At 38.7% G+C, this 22,509-nt stretch overlaps 1 protein-coding gene across 1 annotated transcript in view; it reads right to left on the bottom strand.

Annotated features, from left to right (window-relative positions):
• The window catches only part of piezo2 (piezo type mechanosensitive ion channel component 2), a 79,268-nt gene extending 56,759 nt beyond the window's left edge, over positions 1 to 22,509 (bottom strand). The window contains exons 1-4 of the mRNA XM_022757921.1: positions 22,446 to 22,509; positions 15,027 to 15,122; positions 9,381 to 9,506; positions 2,975 to 3,017 (exon numbers count right to left, since the gene is read on the bottom strand). Coding sequence (XP_022613642.1) covers positions 2,975 to 3,017; positions 9,381 to 9,506; positions 15,027 to 15,122; positions 22,446 to 22,509 — 329 coding nt within the window. The remainder of the gene's footprint in view (positions 1 to 2,974; positions 3,018 to 9,380; positions 9,507 to 15,026; positions 15,123 to 22,445) is intronic.

The following is a 22,509-nucleotide window of genomic DNA, read 5'->3' as shown; positions in this document are numbered from 1 at the left end:
AAAGCAGACACTTGTTTTCTTGAAAGAACTGATGAATCCCAATATCTCCCCGCAATTGTAATTTGGAGCAATCTCGCAGGCGAGGATCATGACCAAATGACGGAAAATGGGATAGAGTGCAACAAACTTAACTGCACATGGACTAATATGAAACAGTTTTTCTGAGAAATCCAGGGACTAGCGGTTGCTCGTTTAGTTCACTTGGACATGGCCCACAAATAGCTCGTGCTGTCCTGTCTTTGAATCTGGCCTTGGATACGTGTCACGCGTCACCTCCCTCTGTCTGCCCCAGTCTTTCATGTGTCTGTGACACATTTTAAAAAGCCAAGCCATTCAACAATCTTGCATATAAATCGTCACAGAATATCATCTCCCTGCAATCTGTGAACAGCGCTCAAACTCATGGGAACAGATATTAACTGCAGCAATTACATCTTTCAGAGAAACACTACCTGTTCACATGAATGCATGGGAATCTGGATTTTTCCGTTACTCAATTGTTCTTTTAATATGTGTTGTTGTGTTGAACGCTTCAGCTTTTATATGGCGTACCACCCACTTTAATGAAATCAGGCTTGCCCGTTTTAAATGTATTGCTGTTAACAAGTGAGTGAAATTCCATTCAAACAAAAAGACCATGAGAGTGTGGTAATTTTTTTTTCTTTTTTTTTTTTTTTACTGAACTGTGAAAAACATGTTTACTCCCTTGAGAATAGCAACCTTTGTTCATAAAAAGGTAGTGTAAACAATTAGACCTGTTTTCTACTTTAAGTGAATAAAATAAAGTTAAAAGAATTGAAGCTAGTTTAGATTTTACAGATTTAATGTGTTTCCTAATTCCTTGATAACTGGTCTTTGTGTGATAAACATAAAACAAGCATTTTATAACAGTCTAGAATGAGTATGTATTTATTCCAGCTTGGTAAACACGGTGTGTGTTTTTCATTAATCAACTAAAATATGACATCATTTGAAGTAGTGTAGTTATATCTCCATGGGCAAACAAAGCTTTTGTAACATTTGTGATTTGACTGTTTGCTCACCTCTAACTAAATACCAAAAGGTTTGTTCAAACAGGAAGCTAAACAGTGGCGGACGACTGTTGCCTTGACAGCTACAGGCTTCAAATGATCCAGTGTGATGTATTTGTGCTGCCTGAGGACGAGTTTTATGAGGTGCCATGATTATATGTACAATTAAAGCAAATAAAAATTGTCCTTGAAATGGCTAACAGGTTTCAAAAACCTTTAAAACTCACTTTTATCATCCAAACCAATATCTGTTTTGGCTTTTACAGCAATCACACTGCATCCTGTGTTTGGCCACCGCAGTGTTTTCTTTACATTTCATGCTGAGCTCAAAGTGTAATTAAACTGTTTACAATAAACAAAACATACTGGTGATTCTGCTGCAGCACAGGCTGCAGAGAAAAAGCTGACCAAATGTTTGGATGGAGATATAAAACAACCGGTCCTTTTCTAACAGAACCAATCTCATTGCGGCCTTGAATGGATATAAAGCTTATAAAAGGTAACAAGTTGAAAACAGAGTGCTAATCAAAGACGATGGAAAACCCACACTCAGATAAATAGTTGGGGCCTTTGGCTGCTGTTGGCGAGTTTAATCTAATCAAGGACGTCTGTTTCCATGTGCTTTATTGTTGTGAAGCTTTGTGCATCCTCACATGGATGAAAGAGATGGAAACCGTCAGAGCCAGACAAGGTTGAGCCAGCAACCTTAATGATTCCTACTTTCCCTTGCTTATCATGTGAGAGAATTACAACAACACTAGCAGCGCTAAGATCTGTCCTCACTGCCTCAGGTTGCAGCGGTAAAAAAAAAACAAAAAAAAAAAACAGGGAGACCACAAAATATTCCCTACACTATGACACAAATATTTGGTGTTTATTAAGAATTTGAAAAGGTCACGCTTGAGGAAACTGAAGTATCTCTCTGTGAAAACACACACCATAGCTCTTCTCTTTAGGCTCCTATACATCTGACCTGAGCTCTGCATTGTCCTCCACACAAGCAGTAGAAGGGAGAAAGTATCCACCTATGCAGCAAATACAGCTGTAAATACTGTATATACTGTGTATGGTCCTCAACACAAACAGGTAAATGCAGATGGGATAAAATGTTTACGGCTCTACTTCCGCCACTTACAGCATACCGTCCACCGAGGGCTGTTGAGTACTGGAAAAAGGACGTGGCTGAGTTCGGACATTCCCGTACTTAGGAAACCACATCTAATACGATCACGGGTGGGGGGGTGGGGGAGTCGAGGAGACAGACGCAGCGGCAAACGCTTTGAAAAATAAGCCTGTCAACTTATTGTCAGACGTAACTGGGTTTAGTGTTCATCACGAATCCACACAGGGACAGTTCAGGAAGGGTTTGTAATCCTTGTCAGATGACGAGCCAGTGTGGCTAAATGCAAAAAAGCAGTGTTTAATGTAATTGTGTGGCTGCTATATTTAGGACACTTTGCAACGACAATGCATCCACCTACCTGTAAAATAAGTAGAAGATAAGAACTACATGAATGAGCTTTGACAGAAGAAGCTAAATTTCCTTTAAGATGTTTTTTTGGTGTTGACTTTAAATGAAAAAGACACCTATTTTAAAGAACTACCATTAAAGCTATCATCATATTTTGTTGCAGAAGGGCTATGATATTGCTGACCCCCCATTTCATCAGCCAGCTATCACTGAGCTGAGTCCTATCACCTCCTGAAAAAGCTTCTGAATTGCCCAACTGGGAGAAAGATTAATGTTCAATTAAACAAAATCCACACTTGCATATCTTTATGCTGCATGATCGTCAGGAGAAATGTATTTTGAATCTGTGTTCTGCTAAATGAGTGACAAAATAAATATACTGTCAAAATATATTTCAATATCATTATTAGTTGCACATATTATTTTAATGAATGCACTGGATGTGAAAGTGTTGAATTCGTTACAATCTTACCTTTCAAAGCCAATTTGTCTTATGGATTTCTCCCATGTGGAACCTAAACAGACAAATAAGAAGTGATTTAGTGGACACAGATATTGTGTGGCAAAGAAATATGCCTTAACACCTTTAATAACACTTTTATAATCATAGTTATTAAAAACAAACAATGGTGTTTACAGGTGGGCAAACAATAAGCAGAGCTGTTACACACAACTTTCACATTTCCATCACTGTATCCAGTGTATCAACAGCTTATAACTGCGAGGAATGATGATCTAGTTTGTAAAAGAGCTATAGCTGCTTTTCAACCTTTGACAAAAACAGTCATAAAATCCTGCTTTAAATCAATGATGTCTTTTCATTTCAGCTGATATTCAATTTCCTGGTGAAGGAAAACAATCTTTATTCACTGTTGGGATAACCTATATGTAAGAACAAGAAAATAAAAACATTTCATGTGAGTTTTGTTTCCACAGCTCGGACTGTTTGTAGTGTTCCTGAACGTCACTCCAGCACTCAAAGAGAGATTTCCAGGTATTCAACTCGCACGCTGATAAGAACCAACCAAGGTTGATTAACCTTTGTTCAACTGCCAGAGAAAACATGGCATCGGTTTGTGACTCAAGGATCTCAACTCAATGACATATTGATATGTCCGGCTCATTCTGTTGGTGTATTGGGAGAGTAATTAGCTGCTGCGGTGCTGGAGTTTGAAGTTTATGGAGCGCAGTGAGGAGAGTGAAGATGTTAAACACACTTCAGTGACAGCGCTCGACTCGGACGAGCATAAGTCAACGCAGACGGCAAACAAAGCACTTCATTAGACAGATTTTATCTACTGTGTCACCTGTGTGCAAACTGCAGCTACTTTTAGGAGGTTGTTAAGGTTATAAATGGTTTGCTTGTTAAAACAGTAGGTGAAAGTGGCATATACCAATATTGGAGTAAGAAAACAGAATCCCAGTACTTTGGGATGATGGTTCAATATCTCTGAAATAATAAAAATAAATACACTGTAAAGCAGAAAAAGAAAAAGATGTCAAAAGATTAAAAAGAAAATAATCTGTTTTCTCCTGACATACACACACACACACATGCACCAAGTATCCAGTAAAGAAGTGAGTCACACTATTACACACTATTAGGCACCTTGTCAGAAACAGGAAACAGGCCCTGAATTCCACTCAAGGTGGATAAAACAGCGACGAATCGTCACAAATCCCATTGTTTCTTTGTTACTCATTACTGACAAAACAGCTGCAAGAATAGCTTCACTATCACAGATGTTATGTTTCTAAATCCTTCGGGCCTGGATGAAGGTGTGATCGCCAGGCCTAGCCTTCTCCTTCTGAGATCAACAGATTATCACAAATAAAACTAATTCTGGTTGGGGTAGATGTAGAAGAAAGGGGTGTGGGTATGAGACAAAAGAAAGAGTTGAGAAATTTAACAAAACATCTGTGATGGGAGGAACCTACATGACATAACTCTCTAACATAACATCTGACATCAACACTTCACCCACGTTCCTCCTCCAACTGAGATGTTAAGACACCAGACTCATGTGTCCGCCTCTGCACATCTACTCCTACTCAGTGACGGACAGCAGACGCTGCCATGACTGACCAAACTGTGCTGCAAAACATCAGCCCTGTAAAGGCCAAAAATAACAAAACACCTAATGCAAAACAATAATTACTATTTTGGTAATGCACTTCACTGTGATATATTATCTAGAGAAAGGTAATATGACAATAACATGATGATCTTACAAATGGACCTCAGTAAAATACTATACTATATACTATACTATACTACACTATATTAAAACACTGATTCTCTTGAAGCATCGGCACCTTATTCTTTTTTATTTTATCATCATGGATCTTTATTGTATATTGACAATAGCTAGGATTTATTTCATGATATGTTGGAAGATGCTGCTGTTAACATGTTAAACTGTATAAACTGATTTTTGTTTTTCTCATAAAATTAGGAAAAGCTCATAAAATCCTAAATCTTAGTATTTTTGCACCCATGCTGATTTTTCTCAGGAGATGGCGGAGACCAAACCAGAGCCAAAAGCTCAGTTTATATTAGACTTAAATTTGTCAGGTCACCGGAAACACGACTCCAACAGGAATCTTGCTGCACTGTGTCAGACTGTGTCTGCTGGATGTTTCAGTAGCTGCCTGTTTGCTAACATGTTAGCCTTATGACTTGATAAGTTTTTTTATTTAACATTGTGCCCATAGTGCTCAAAAACAGCTCAATGAAACTTGAACCTCAATGAAGCAAAAACAAAATGTGAACACACTGACATAAGCAAATTGTGCTGGGTTTGACAGATTCTTAGCATAAGTCCAGTAAATGTTTTGATGCCAGCCTAATATTACCCCTACCTGATACAGTTTTTGGGTCTTTAGTCTAATTAGCGAGCCACTAGTTTGTGTCTATCTTAAGCAGACAGGATGCAGGGCAGATCCAGAGACTTGCACAGGAGGAGATAAGGTCCACTAATGTTGTGACTGTCGCTGACTCTTGTTTTTATTCCAAATAATGAGCCACAGAGGTTGATAAAGTTCATAGATTACCTAATACCCCCATTTGATTCCTCAAATAGAAATACTTCGGCTTAAAATATCAGTCCAGTGACCACAGGCAAAACAGAGCGTGTTTCAGTGATTCCCAAGTCCAAACATCTGCAACATCTAACTTCACCTAGCTCAAACTCAGCTGCCAGGTGTTAGAGGAAGCCCTGCGTGTGAAATCATACATGAGGAATGCCATCGTAGAGGTAAAGTTAGGCCAGGCTGATCCATGAGATGAAGAGATGAATATTGTGTAATACAGTGTGTTAGACTTTCTTTGAGGCAAGGCCACTTTGCACCCCAGCTAGGCACCAAAAATACCTGTCCTCAGATTTTATGTGAACAACATAAAACACCCTTTGTACTTGCTGGGCCGTTAACCTCTCAGCACAGCATTTCTTTGCTCTCTCTCTTCTATCTCTGGGGCCTAATGCCGGTTGCCCTTTTCTGCAGAGCTTGGTGATATGCAGCGTCAACGTTTCAGCACGTCATAACTATTATCAGAGTATCTGTATGCCGAGGGAGAATTCAGTGAATGTCTCGCATTTGGGGAATGGTGGACAGGATATGTGTGGATATGGAGGTCGGTAAAGGTCAACAATATACCGATTACAGGACTTAATGAAGATTATCCCCGAGGAGCTTCTCACAAAACAGCCATTCAACAGGCTGTTTAGCCTTTATGAGCTGGTGAAATATCCATTACCATCAGATATGGGCCTAATCAAACTTGCACATCTTTTCGTTTGTTTTAACCTACTTCGTGGACAGATGGGTGGGGGTTGTCACAAAGGACAATGACTGCCAAAAAGTTTAGACAATCACAGGAAAGTATGCGAAAATCAGTGTAGTGTATATTTTTCTGTCACTATCTGAGAATTTAGTTGATATTATCTGAAATAGAGCGGGCTCCACCCATCTTAGCCTCTCTGACGGTCAATACAAAGTCTCACAAGCAAATATAAATGTAAATGCAGTTCCCACCACATTGAGTCAGCACAGAGGAATGACGGATGACTCCAAAGGAAGCCGGCTCCGGCTCATCTGGTGACCAGTCACTGACCTGCTCTAACAGCTGGAGGTGTTCGCTTTTTTGGAAAGGTTTTCTCATTCATACTCAACCCAGTTTACTTCTCTAATGGTGCATTTGGCTACAGTGAATAGAGGAAATTATATGAAGTTATGCAGGGGGGAGGATAAGAGCCGCACAGCAAAGGAGGACTCCTTGTTTATACTTGGCTGCCAAAAGGAAAAGGGTGTCAAGGGGCTAAACACCAGATATAGAAACCTGAGATAAGGCATTTTCTCAGAATGTAGGCGGTGGATCAAGTGGACAAAGAGCAATGTCTGAATTCCTGTTGTATATGCGGCCCAAAAATAAAAATAGGAATAGAGTAAAATTAACGTCAGGAAGTAGAAATCCCAACAATATGTATACAAATCATCAGAGTGGAGCAAAGTCATACATGTCCAAATATATATGTAAAATAGTGTGTAATATTGGGTGCAGGTTGTCCCCAAAAACAGACATTTTGTGATTTTTTAGTGTCTCTTCAGCTCCATATTAAGTTCATCATCATGAATGTGTGACATTAAATGTCTCCACCCTGTGCCTCATTAATTGTGAAATAAAAGCCAGGATTCACCAGCTGTTCACTAAGAAGCTATTGTGAGCAGCTCAGTGCTCGTACAGGAACGCTGCTGTTAAATGTTGCAGATAAAGACTCAAAATATTATTCATTCAAACCAAGCCAATGGACCTTTATGATATGAAGTCTGCAACAAAAAGCTTACACATAACCGTAGTCCTTACTCTGCATTTTTGTAACACCAGTACCAGGCTGTATTCAAGTGGTCTGAGTAAATCATGTAGACACAAAGCAAAAGGGTCACAAATGGTCCAAAACCACAAAGCTGATCACTGATTATTATGAGTGTAATTCAGATTCTTTCAGTCATGAATAGAATGTTTGTTGTTGTTGCTAATGTCATATTTATGGGTATTTATTTCAAATAACTATCTATCTATCTATCTATCTATCTATCTATCTATCTATCTATCTATCTATCTATCTATCTATCTATCTATCTATCTATCTATATGTATATAGATAAATAAATAACTGCTAATGTGTACATGCAAATATACTCTCAATGACAATGCTAGCATGCCAATGACAAGTGGAAACATGCTGGTGATATTACAGGAAACACCTGGGGATTGTTAAAGTCAGTAGGATTTGTCCTCTGGGAACCATGAATATCTTTACCAGATATCATGGCAATTCATCCAATAGCTACTAGCATGGCTAAAGACTCCTCTCAAATATACAGCATACTTTCATTTTTTGAAACAGCTACATAAGCTGGGTAGTGATGTTTTTTAGCATACATTACTTTTAGTAAATAGTGTATTGTGGGGGACTATTTTCAGCTGTGGATTAATACACATTCTGGGCTTTGTGAGTATTTACAGTATTAGGACAGTGAATGTGAAGTTGACTAAGAGTGTGTGTGTGTTCATGTTAATGAACAAACATTTCAGCCAGGGCAACAGTGAGACTCATTCATGTGTTTTTAATAGTTTTGGGACAACAAATGTGTTTTATGGCACAGAGGAAGATATATCAGGCTCTCACTACACAGACAACACTTGTTAGCAAGATCATTTCATTGTTGGTTTTGGTCTTTGTGATTTATAAATAACAGGAATAAGTAACTATATAAGTATATAAGTAACTATTGTTGAAATGAACAGAGAGATCAATAGACAGAGAGATGGATGACACATAGTTACATACAGTAGATGGAGAGAATTTATGGTCTCATCACACCAGGGTTTGATCTGCCAAAAATGGCAGTCCTCGAGACCTCAGTAATAAAAATTTCCTTGAGTGAATATTTAGTCTACCCTCTCTGAATGGCTCTGTGTGTTTCTGCCTGAGGCGATAAGGTTCGTTCTGCCTTCTGAGCAAAGTTGGCTGTACTTCGACAGTGGAACGCGACTTACTTTCATTAGAAAGAACAAGTCATTAGAACACAGGGTCAGGGTCTGTCCTGTCTAGACACATTCAAATTTTACAGTTTGATACAGGGTTTCATGAGAAGCCCAACGCCAAGTGTTAACACCTTCCCTACACTGTTTGCTTTGCTGGCAGCAACAGTCTCTTTTTCTGTGTCGCCCATATGGCACAAGGAAGCTAATTACATTAAGAAGTGTATTAGATTCATAAATCTTCATGATGTGACAAAATGCAATAAGAGTGAGGGAGATGTGTAGAGACTGTGAATTATTATTAAAGAGCATATTTTACCTACTCCTGCAAATGGAGCATGTCTTCGCTTCGTTTTTTTTGGATGGAAACTTTGCCTCAGGCTGAGGCAAAAAGCTACACTTTCTCTAGTGATATACAACCCCGGGACACTGAATCAATAGCTCAGGTCAGAGTTTAAGCAAAGAACGGCCTGTATGATGGAAGGGGCACATGTGTGCGACCACAACGTCGTGAAAATGTGGCTCAACAAGTAGAGATTTCTACATGTTGGTCTTAAATGACTCCTCAGAGTGAGTGGATTGTTCTCTTTGAGACAGCCACTTAGTGCTTACATTGTGTCAGGGGTTTTGACCACCTTAAATTGCATGTACTTATGGAACTCTGTATCAACTGTCTGCCCCCGTCTCCTTAAAAACATGTTTGTATACTAATTTGCAAGAGCAAATGTTTGAAAGAACATAATGCCACACACACTAATACTAAAAATTTCTTCACACCTAACAAAGCTCACAACCTTTAGAGCTCTGACTATAAAGGCTGCAGTGTACTCACAGTTGAAGTCGGAGGTGATGGAGTTCCCGGCCAGGAGGCTGTTGACGGTAATCTGATAGATGATGTGGAGCAGCAGGAAGGACATACTGGTGAAGCAGAGGGACTGCAGCAGACGCCCTGTGTGGCCTGGAGAAGGAGAACAGCCACATTGAGTTCACCACCACCACCACCACCAGCTCTCAGTTTAAGGATTTCCACATGTTATTTCTGCGCTCAGACACAGATAAAGTTCTCTGTGTCTAAAAAAAGGGAACCAGAAATGAGACTTTTTGTAATGCACTGGTGAAATTTTGAGTCGGGCAACATTAAAAACAACCTGGTATTTCTGCATTCTAAGTACTCTCTGAATGTATGCGAACATGGACAGCTGTTTCCTACAGCAAAACTCTGAAAACAATGATTCATATTCATGTGATCAGCTGTGGAGCTGTTTTGAATGAATTGGTTAAGAAGGTGAAGGTGACTGGGAGAGCACCCAAGGGGGATTTTCTGTGGATCACGATACATATCCTGGTTAAGAACTGCCAACACTACCAAAGAGCAAAGCTTATTTTGGTTGAAAAGTCAAATAAACATTCTGGTGGACCACAAGACCTTAACTCTCTCTAAGTCCCCAGTTTATCGTCGAAGGAGCGAAACCAGACCCGTTTCTGGTTTGAGTCGCTATTCCGGTCCACAAATAAAGACTGAATATAAATGCAACATATAGGCATCGACTGACCCAGTGTCCTCCTTTAATGTAGGTTAAGAACACAGCTGTCAGAGGACATTACTGATCCTGGGAGGGATGGATGAGAGAAGTCTGAGGAGCTGCCACAGCTGTTCAACACATGGCCTTTTTATAGTGCACCTACAGGTATTTGGGATAATTTCAGTAGTTGTTATGGTGATAATTCTCTACAATAGGATTTTTCTGTCACCCTGTTATTATGAAAATTGAAAATGTTCAACCTCAGGGAAGGACGAGCTGGACAAGACTCTGATGCTTCTTTGATGACGAATTAACAATAATGTCCCTTGCTGTGTTGTCAGCCCTGAAAGATTAAACTGTCCTACATATCTCCACAGTTTGGTCCACTGGTTCTTCATGCGGCAACATCTCCATCTCATTAAATTTACTGCATCCTTGCAGGGGAACACATAACAGTTTTACTGTAGTATGGCATAATATCCTGGCTGAGGTGAAGCACTACTGCTGAGCCTCAGGCCACTGATGGCTAACCTTATCAAATGTGCGCAACAGCACACCATGGCAGGCTTATTAAATGTTGAAGTAAAAACAATTTGTGCTAATTTCCCATTGCAATTCCCCGGGCTTTCACAAAGAGGGAAAAGAATGCTTGTAAATATGAGGAATGAGGACTGTTAGCGAGCTTCTGCGTCCAAATTGGTGCAAAGGCCCTGGACAATGCAACTGCTTTGGCTCTATCCCCCCCTTTTTTTTCCTATTTAATAGAACATTTTTGTTGTCTGACAGCCATCTATCTCGGGTTCCTGACGCTCATCTTGAATAAGCATTTTGCTTCGCTTCATTATTCAGTCTCAAAACGCCGTCCCAAGAGCGCTTTTTAAATGCTCCCAAAACAAGGGGCATTGTTCAAATTAAACAGTTACTGCTTTTTTCCCTAATCAATCAGAGAATTGTATCCATTTGACAACATTAAGACCTGATTTATAGTTTCAGAAAATGCCAGTGAAACTGTTTAAGGAAGCCCATGCCAGACTCAACAAAAGAGAAGAAAAAGTGTCTCAGGTCTTAAAAAGGTGTGATAAAGATGGATGATTTTAGGCCAAACTACGAGATGCGTTAAAACCAGACACCCTCTGTTAGAAGTCTACTAGCTAAAACATAAACCTGATAAATCACCCATAACATCAAATATTTATACAAATTCATGCACCAGCACTAAAAGACTCCCCCCAAGGGAAACTGTCATGTCAGTGCCCATTCAACAAGGCATATGGCACCTATTGTAAAGCCTCTTAAAATGCCTGCTACCCATATGAGAGTAATAGTTTAGATTTTGTTCACCTCCACTGAGGATTGAATGCCTTCAAGGAGAGTGGAGCCAATTACTGCCAATTACAACGTTAGAGAGTAAATCACAAACAACAACAAGTTCGTCTCCAGATAGGACTGGAGTCTCGTATGCTGTCGTATCCTTGGGCATACTGTACTGCTGTGGCTTTTTAAAGCAAATTACATCTGATGAATTATTCATGTCTAACATTTGGTTCAAATTAACTTTAACCGATTTAACTGCTGCGTGTCCTTTATGTCTGAACACACAAAATGAAACAGACCATCAAAACAAAGCACTGAATTTAGCTCAATCCCCTTTCCTAATTCTGTCTAAAATCATTTTACAAAATGTACAGTGTGTCTGTTTTCTGTACAGCAAACATGTGTTTTGTAAGTCAGTACCGTCAGTGTGTATTCTGGATGTCTACAGTAGGTTTGCATACAAGACGCATAATTAACTGAACAGTGTGGATGTCACAGCCAGGAATGAGGAGATAAACTACACGTTTCAACTCTACAGACTGTGATTATCTACTTAGGATTATCAGACAATACCACAATATCGTAATTATTTTATATAGACAGTTGATACTGTACAGTACAAATTAGTTTGGGCAGTGCTACCACAATCATCCCCAACTACAACCAGGTATAATTCAATATTTTACAAAGGTATGTGGTGCCCAAACTAAATATTTTTCCCCTCAATTAATATTTACCCCCCAAATAACCTGTTTATTCTGCCATGATTATATTTTCCAGTCATTTCAGAATCAGTCAAAAATATTCCTGTTACTAAGACCTTGTTTGCTGCAACTTCCTCATGTTGTGTTCTCCTCCTCCTCCACCTTGGTGACAGACAGGTGAGGCAAACAGATGGGTTTCATGTCCTGGCAGGTGTTACACTAGGAGCATATCTCATGCTATCTGACGCCTATGGCTATTTAGTTCACTTCTTTTGTGTTTTTGCTACTTCGCACAATCATTTTAATACAGAATGCCTGGGCAAAGGTTACATAAACATAAGCTGGTAACCTAGTCAAAACATTTTAGTTTACAAGCTGGAAAAAGAGCGTCAGTGGGATATTCTTGTTTATGTAACTTTAAACAAAAACAAAGAAAATGTATAAGCCTAGGTTTTAGGGCATTTGTGAGGACACTTTGTTGTTAGTTGAGGCATTGTGCAACAGTTTTCATTACATTTTGAGAAGCATTTTCTCACACCTGCTTCAAACACTGTGACATTTGTAACTGGCAAACAATAAACAGTCTAATTCAGATATGCCAAAAAGCTGTGAGTCATTATTAAAGATATAACACCCTTTTAATAATTAGTTTCTGAGGAAACTCAAATTCACTGATCAGGAAACACCTGCTGGGAGCGTCAGGGCACAAACAATGTTTTCATCTGAATGATGGTCTGCAAAATTTTGATGATGAATGCATTCATTCATGCATTCACAAGTCTACATGCGATCTGTAGTGAGTTCCTGAGTACCAAAAACCAAAATGAATTATGACAGCCCCAACAGAACAGGTTTCTTGCAGCTCTTTACTTGAGAAATAAATGATGTCCCTTATTCACAATGCAGCACTCTGATATTACATTATGCTGCCTACAACAGCAACAGCAAAAACAACAAATTGGGACCAGAAATGTAAATTAGTTCTAAAGATATGAACACAGAACACAAGAACATATGTAACTGTATGATCAGCAAAACCAGAATCAATAAAGTTACTGAAAAGTATAAAGGTCCGTAACTATTATAATGACACCATCTGGGAGACGAGTATCTCGTCCTTTTTTTTCGAACATAAGAATATAAGTTCAGTTATTAATATGAAAAACAAATTGCCAAAGTATGTTTTATATTATTTTTTATCAGAGACAGATAAGCAAAAACATTCCACAGTCACATAAAGAAAAAGTTATTTAAATTAAATGCCTTCTTCATTAACATTTTACTTTTGTTCAAGTAATTTCTTCATATCTTTGCTTTAATCCTGCTCTGAGTAATTTTTTTACTGCACAATATATGTTGTTTGGACTCTATACCGTCTTAATACGTTTAGAAGAACCCTAACCCTAAACAGCAAAATCACCTGATAGAGTTACCTTGCAAAGGAAGAATGAATGGGCTAAAAGAATTAAGTAAAATTACTTTTACAATACACACACCACCACAGTTTTGAAAGAAAATGAACTAATTAGACATATGAAGTTGTCATCTTCTTTCTTTGTTTTTCATTTTTTTACACTAAAAAACTAATCATCATAAACATGAAATACTTTAATGAAAAAAAACATATTGCTATTTATTGTTGGTGTCAATGTCTAATTTACAGTAATTTTGGGCAAAACTACATAATCTCAGTTGAAGACTGGACATTTTGGCTCTTTTTTTTAGTCTGATGAGACAGGAAGGTTTTCATAAAAACTAAAACGACCATGTAAACCCTGACATAACTGATGAAGTCAACAGCCATCACATCCATGAACATTCAGCTTTACTAGAAGACTTCTCTCTTTAACTATTGATGAGAGTGTAAGTGGTCCACTTTCCTTCCTCCCTCCTCTCCTCTCCCTCTCTTCGTTCCTTTACTTCCTGATTGTTATTTCAGCTGGAGACGAGCAGAGACGGCTCTCGAACTGGATGTTGTTCCCTCCGTCAATATGGGTTGATGTATTATTAAACACTGCATGTGGTCTCCTACAGAAGGCCATATTGTGAGAGGTCTGAGAGGTGTGCTGTTTAGTATTTTTGCGGTGAGGGGAGTGCACATAGGCGTGGCCGAACTTGGCGACCACAATCCCACATTCATCATCCGTGAGGAGAACATTTACCTCAGTCACTTCTCATAAACCTCAGAGGTCCATTGTGATTGACATTTCTTTACAGGATGAGCGGTCGCCATGTGGTCGCTGAAGGACAATGTGGGTGCTACTTCAGCAGCGTTGAGTGGCTTTCATTTACTGAACTCTTTTCTAAACCAAAATATCAAAGAGCTTAAATATCATCCTCAACCTCACATCAGCTGAATTAACTAATAACAGTTGTCAAATCATGGTATTATTAAATGAAACTTGAATCTTAGGAGCAACTTTTATATCCCCCTTTTGATAACTGAAGTGGTTAGCCTTTATCAAAAACAGCCCCAAATTTTCTTTTTTTTCTCTGAAGGATCTTTATAGGCACAGCTTGTGCGCTCAGTTTTCTTCTTTTAATGTTTAATCTATTTGCATGAACATTATCCATGCAAACAAACCAAACCTGAGCCTAAAATGATCATGCTCATCAAGTGGACATGAGATCTGGCCCTTACAGACTGTAGCTTTCTATCTCACATCTGACCAGCCGTGGATAATTTTTTATTATTACAGATGGAATCATGAACGCACAAACAGATATAACCTTTCATGCACAGAACTACGTGCCAAATCCATCCTCATCTCAAGGAAATTCAAGTCCCCTGGAGAAGGGCTGGTTTGTATTACTGAGAACAATATTGCAATTCAAAGTGGGGGCTTTTGGGAAACAGTCAAGATTCTCCAGGCGATGGACGAAGGCAAAGCCATTGAATGCGTGAGGCTTCAAAGAGAGTTATGCTGCAGATCTTACCGTGCATCGACGTGCTTGTGGGCTCTGCGAAGAGTGGGATAAGCAGGAGGTAGATGAGGTAGACGAAAGACAGGGCATTGTACCTGAACAGGCAAGCTGGAGAAACAGAGAGAAAAAACATTGAAGAGTCAGGCTGCAAATCCACCTTTTAATCACAATAAACAACAACAAAACTCCATTTAAATACCAGTGCTGTAAGAGGATATCTATAGCTTGGTGTGTAATGCTGCATTACATAACTTTTAACAGCAAATAAAATGCAGAAGCTGGCAGTGGCAACAAGCTGCTTGGTCAGGAGTCGTCACTGAGATCAACTAAACACAGATTTGAGAGAAACATGTGGTGAAAGTCGTTAAAATGTTCCTGGTGTAGAAAAGCTGCTCATACCAATAAAAAGCCAGAACATTCCTCTAACCAAGCTTTACACTCACAATCCTCATTATCTGTTCATCTGCTCTGCATCACAAAAAGAGCTTGAGCTTAATTCAGTCATTCAGGGAATTGACATTTGTTTTGAAGTACAATAATCACCCGATAGTTTCTTGGGTGTTAAGAGAGACAATTAACTGGCTGTGCTGCCGGCGGTCAGATCCGCCTCCCTGTGCTGTTTACAGCCTCACAGAGTGCAGCTTTGTATCATATGTGAAGATCTCATTTTGCAAGAATTCTGCAGCATTTCATGGATTTGTGAGCGTTATTGAAACTGGATCATTTTTCTATGATAAAAATCAGAGAAAACAACATATCAGAGAGTTTGCAGCGGACCGCCGTCAGGCAGCAGATGGCCCTTAAATGCATGATGTACCATGGGTTTTTCGAAAACAGGAAAATAACTTTTGGTTGCCAAAACTTTGGGAACACCAAAACACGGAGACATGGAGCAGGAAGAGTGAAATGTCATGACCAGTGACTGAAAAGGGTTAAGGGTTTTTTTAGGATCAAAGTGAGAGCTGATAATAATAACTTTTTGTAATATATTCACTTTAATTCTTGCCTTTTATTTATGTCTTGATAATTAATTAATTTCTTAAGCCAAATATCTTTCTGCTTACAGTTTCTTAAATGCGAGGATTTGCCACTTTTCTTGCTTTTATTTCATTGCAAACTGTATATCTTTGGGTTTTACTGTGTGACTGTGTGATGTGATGGACATTTTTCACTGTTTTCTGACATTTTACAGACCTATTGATCAATATATTAACAAAGAACATAATCAGCAGATTAACTGAGAATGAAAACAGTCTTTAGTTGTAGCCCTGCTCTACTTTGAATTCAGTCAAGCTTGAATTTAATGCACTGTTCCAGTATTTAGGATGTGTCACTACACAAGACCGGATTATGTAACTCCACACACTCACCCTTTCCCGAACACTCTCCCTCGACACACATATAAACACCCTCTCCGAGCACATGAAGGAAGTCTTTTGAGCTCATGATGAAAGTTAAAACACTTAAGTGCAAACATGACTTCCAAAAACCATTAATTGATGTATTGATCCGAAGCGCACCTCCTTTCCCCGAGTCAGACTGACCATCTGGCCTGATTGGGGCTTTTACCAGTTAAACAGCTCACATCACCTGCTGACTGAACATCAATTACAGGGTCCAAAATAAGCCACACAGTAGTAAACACCATTTCAACGCTCAGCTCTTAAGTATGCATGAAGTACTCTTGAGTTTTTTAACAACTTGACTACTGAGAACATCTGTGAGATCAGCTCAAATCACATGTCATCTTACATTTACAACTCAAAGTTTTTTTGTTTTCCTAAAGTAAGCTGCGTAGCTTCTTACATTTCTTTGAACATTTTTAGGTCAGTAGGTAGTGCAGCAAGGAGGGAAGTACACACTGAGCACACAGTCTGACCTCCCAAATTTCTTCTTGTGGCTATATCAACAAGCACAAAGTTTACAACCTGCTCAGCTGCATGAGTTACTGTCCAGAGAGATCAGCCCTTCTGGGCAGCTACTGGTTGACTGAACTACTGAAAAATTACACTTAACTGCTGAAAATGGTGCTTTTATTTATCTTTGCACCCTCAATGGATCTATTCATTGACGTATGACTTGGCGGTGATGTTTCCCATGCTCAAGCCGTACAGTAAGTGAACCTCCTGGTTTTCTCTGTACTCACATCCAGACCAATCAAAACCAACAAAAGTTAATGAATGTTATGGGTGCTGTCATGTTTGGGCAGAGCACAAACAACATGTAAATTATCTTTGTGTGAGTTTCCAGTATGCATGAGTGCTTGACACGCCAGACAGACAAATATACAAATATAATGACACAAAAAAAGCCCTTCATCATTATTGTTCATTTGTCAAATGTTTTCAACAAGTAGGTGAGAGAGTTTTTTCACTCTATGCCTCTTGGGTGAATAAGGAGGGAATGACTCACAATCTTTAATTTTTGGTCTCACACTCTGCACCAATTCTATCTCCACCCACTTCATCTCTGTTAAATGTTGCATTAAATAAGCTCTAAACCTGTCTATTTTACCCAAGTTGGCGGTCTGGAATCTGCTGCCCCAATTATTCATCTGCTCAATTACAAATCTAATGCAGTCATTTTGTATCTATACTATGTGGAGATAATCTATCTGTATCTGCATGGCTCTGCTCCAGCTGCTAGCCTGCAGACACCCAACCGCAGTCTTCCTGACCATTTGCCTTCTCTGTATGACTCACCATCTGAGGATTTTTACACAGGGAATGAAAATAAACTGCCGTTGTTTTCAGACATCAGATTACTGTAAAAATCCCCATTCAGGGGCGAATCATGCTTTTGTCTTTCCCAATAAAAGCTATTATTACAGACACACAAAGCCTCAGCACAAGAGAGGCAAACCAGCCTTAGATGTGAAGGCAGGGCCAACTGACTTCAGAGTTTGAGCCCAAAAACATAAATGCAGTGATAGAAGATAAGGTGGTGCTGTGCCTGGCATGGCTGAGCACGGGGGAGATAACAGAGGAATTTAAAGCCATCTGAAAAAAATAAAAAAAGAGCATACCACGTCAAGTCTATACCACCACTGTGCAGGGCAGAGGGTTATTCTTTTCATCAAAGCACAAAACTTCAAACTAACTTTTTTAAAGTCAAAGTCAAGATGGCTGGACTGTGGCAACTACATTTTTATGTCATACACTGAATTAACAGACAAAGACAGTTTACTGAAGAAAAAGAGAGTTATCAATTGACATAGCCCATGTTCTTACCAAAAGTCTTGGACTTTGTCAAAGATAATTTCATTTGTGAGATATTATTATTTTCATTATTAAGTAATCTAATAATAATTATTATTATTATTATTATTATTATATAATTAAATGTAAAAATTACAAAAATGCTCATTACAGGTTCCCAGATTACAAATTACAGGTGATGTCTTCATCCATTTTATTTCATCTGATTAATAGTTAAAACCAAACATGCTCAGTTTGAAAATATTGAAAAAAAAAATTTTTTAATCAAAATTAATTTTATTTCACTTTTGAGTTTGCTAGAAGCTGACCATAGCAGCTAACCATCATTAGCTTTATGGTAGTAGCTAACTTCTTCTGAACGAATGCCACTGTGGCCACAAATGACAGTTTCAGTCTATTGATAAAAACTATAGCTACAACCTAAGTACAAGTACAGAACAGTCATAAAGTCCATAAAGACAACGTATTGACTCAGTATGTAACTGACATTAGTGAAGACGTCAACTAAAATTTGCTAACATTAGCTACATTTACATTTAATGCTGGTAGCTTATGATAAATTAGGATGCTAGCTAAATTAGCCTGGGTTAGCGTCATGCTAACCGAAGACGAGACTGTTTATGTCATAGTAACCTCCAGTTTGAGGATAGATATTCTTTATCAGACATTTAACTACTTACACCAAGGCTCTCCTTTTCATGTAGCATCACGTCTTCTCTAACCTGGCTCTTCAAACTCTGTCAAATCTGAATTTGTTTTTAGCTAACAACCTAAAAACTGTTTTTAACTCAACGCTATCTTTTCTTGTGTGCACAGCTCTGCCTCTAACTGGTTTACTGACTGAACTAGCAGACTGACTTGAAATGTTGGATCACATATTTTTTTCTGATTCGTTTATGTTCAACAATGTTAAAATGAAGCACCATTGCCTTGGTGGGAAAAGAATCTGACACATAAAATACAACACTATTATAACTATTATATATTATTCAAATATTCAATCCCCCTCCCCGCGATAATATCGTATATGGCAATTTGAGCTGGATTGTATTGAGATATTACGTTTTGGATTTCGCCCAAGCCAAGTGTATAACTCTGCTCCTGGTTCATTTTGCTTAATCGGACAAAAGACAGGGGCATTTTTTAATTAAGCACATTAAAATAAATTACTTTATACATTATTATGTATAATTAAAGATTTTTTTTTTTCTTTACATGACTGTCGATCTTAAACAGAACAATTTTTTACCACATCTTCACATGACATAATTGCTCTGTTTCTGCTGGGATAGAGTGTAGTTTTGATTGAAAGGTTTTTGTTCCTATGCATTTATAACCATAAAAATGTTAGAATAGGCTTTCACTGTGTGTTGTTATCACTTGTGATGACTAATCTCAGTGGGTTAAAACCATTAGTTCTGTGATGCACCAGCACATCATCTATGGAGCAGCGTGTAGGCAGAAATTGATTTTGTCTTATTAAATTAAAACTCGAACAGAAATGAGCATGATGGTTCCAGTGATGCTCCCAACAGCTAAGCATCTGCACATCCACTGCCACCTCTGTCTGTCTTTATTTGTGCTTTACTCTCCTGCAACCTGCCCCACTCAACACAGCTGACCTGCTGCTCCGTCTGTACGTTCACACGACATGTTCGATATCAGATCAGACATTTGGGAAAGTGCACGCTCACAATCATGTTCACACTCCAAACTCTGCCAGTAAACGCATAAACCGCGGACTGTTTGATCAGTGAAACTGTAACTGTGTGCAAATGTGTGTGTGTGTGTGGTGGTAGAGGGACTGTGTACACATGGGCCCAGCAGTTCTGTGCTTTTCAATAGAGGTGCTGTCAGATGGCCAACAGGAAACACAGACTATGTAACGTCAGAAGACAAGTCTTTCACTATAGGACACGAGAACAGCGAGGATCGGCAATATATATATTACACCACTGAATGTAAACAGCAAGAGAGATGTAGGTGTTTGAGTCAGACAGCATCTGCTGTGCTGTTTATTCAGCACTAAGACGGCAAAAATATATTTTATTGTCCTATTTTACCATAAAACTCATGACATCAAAGACAAAACTATAAGAATTTGAACCAAAACAAGAGACAAATGAGGTAAATCCTTGCTACAAGTGTGACAAATAATCAAGAAAAAAAACAATTATCAGCATAAACTGTTTGCTGATGGTTATTGACTGACATCAAATCCATTCAGTAGTGTTAAGTAAGAGGTCTTTGGTTGACAAAAACAGAGACAATTAAGAAAACTCAGTTGCTGCAGGTGATGCTGATAATACAAATACTTTCTCTCATCCCTAACGCCATCTGCACTTGTACACGTTCCGTTCTTTCCACTTTACATTTCCTCCATCCTGTCAGTTACTCTGCACAGCTGCGGTGAATGACAAGTGCTCATTTGCACTTTGAAAAAACATAAAATATTAAAAAGGTATGTTTACGATAAAAGGGAAGGCAATTCTTCTCTCCCTCACAACCGCATTACTAATTCATACTGTTAAAACGACTTTCCATGAATTAATGGGAGACAATGCATGGCCTTGCAATTGCTTTTGGAAATAAAGGGGGCGTCGGGCTGTCAGGTGATGCATTATGGTGGTACTGAGTGGGTCTTATCTATAGAAAGCATGCTGTTAGCTTTAAAAGTACGCCAGCGTAATAAGTCTTACACAGACACCAAAGTGGAAACCTCAGTGGCAGTTAGACGCTAATCATTTTTCATTTGTGGTCTACCACAAAATTACAGCTTTAAACACAAAGTAAAGTACATTTAATGGAGTCTGTATCTGAGGTGTGTTCATGATCAGGCCTCGAGCATCATCTCCACAAATCTGAATTTAAGTGTGTGCCCTCTTTGTCAGTGAAACTAACTATCTGAGCTTCAAGGATGAGACTCCCCCAGTCTGCTTAGAGCTGCTAAAAGTCACCAAATAAGCTGCCACATTTGGAGTATGAATAACCCAAATCTTCAAAGCAAAAGAATGAACAAAGGGAAACATTCAATAACACAGCAGCAGCAACTCCATCTATGTCGAGCACTTCTCTCAACAAAGTCACAAACGCTGTAAACAAAGCAACAAAAACTGAATGAGAAACAACACAAGACATGAAGCTCTAACACCGTCAAGGCAATGCAAATGTTAATTAATAATATTAACACTACAGACATGTGCTCTATGTCCAGTAGGCAGCTAAACAATCAATAACACCACTGATGATTCATTAATAGCCATTAAGCAAAACTCAAAAACCACAATGGAAACCAAAGATTTAAATCACCAATACTATAAAAGCACTGTGTGTAATTTTCATATTTGAGCAACCTCTGTGCGCTGGAATTAAATTAGTGTCTCATTCAGAGTGAAAAAACTGATTAGAATAAAACAATAGAAAAAACAAAACTGTGATTTGGTGATTTTAGTATAAAACACTGTGGAAAGATAAAAAAAAAACATTAACTTATTATTATTAGTCTCCTTTTTTAATACCAGACATTTCCAGACATCCAGACTGACAGATAAACATATGCAGTGTGCAGTGACTCCAAAAGGTTGCCTTTGTCGCACACTCTGCAGTGACTGTCCTCTCTGTTGTCGGCTGTGTTTCCTTTACTAAATCCAATAAAAGGTGACAGCCAAGTGAGGAACAGTGCTGGTGAACCATTTGCTCCTGGCTTGTAATTTATATAATAGCTGATACATGAGTCTGTGCACCCTTGTTTGGGTTCAGTGTGAGGGCACAGATCTCAGCAGTGAGGAGGGATGAACTGTGACCTCCAGCATCATGAGGTCGGTCGTGTAAATCATCATAGATTTCGATATAATTTTCACTCGAGCATAAATTTGATTGCTGCTCTGAACATCCTACATACACACATACTAAAGATGGGTGCAATCAGATTTTTGAATTAATGTCACAGATGATTCGTGTCAGTGCACAAAAGTGGGAAAAGCCATTTTTCTAAATAAAAACAAAATAAAAGTCACTTAGTAAAATGTTTAAGCCACAGCCTTCTTTTAAAGTCACATGTAAGTATAATAAACACGTGCAGGATAGTGAATCGACTTTATGAGTATTAGATAAACTATCAATTGATGAATAACCCAATCCCAGCTGAAGCACACATAGCACAAAAAGCCATTAAAGAATTTGTTGCATAAAAAAAAAAAATACAACAACTCACCAGCTGCAAGACACACTGGCAGCAGTAACCTGAAGACCAGCCCGCACACCACCTCAGAGGCCAT

The sequence above is a fragment of the Seriola dumerili genome, unplaced genomic scaffold, assembly GCF_002260705.1.
Source record: "Seriola dumerili isolate Sdu_G_001 unplaced genomic scaffold, Sdu_1.0 BDQW01000291.1, whole genome shotgun sequence".
Lineage (NCBI taxonomy): Eukaryota > Metazoa > Chordata > Actinopteri > Carangiformes > Carangidae > Seriola > Seriola dumerili.
This window is presented reverse-complemented; position numbering and strand designations above follow the sequence as displayed.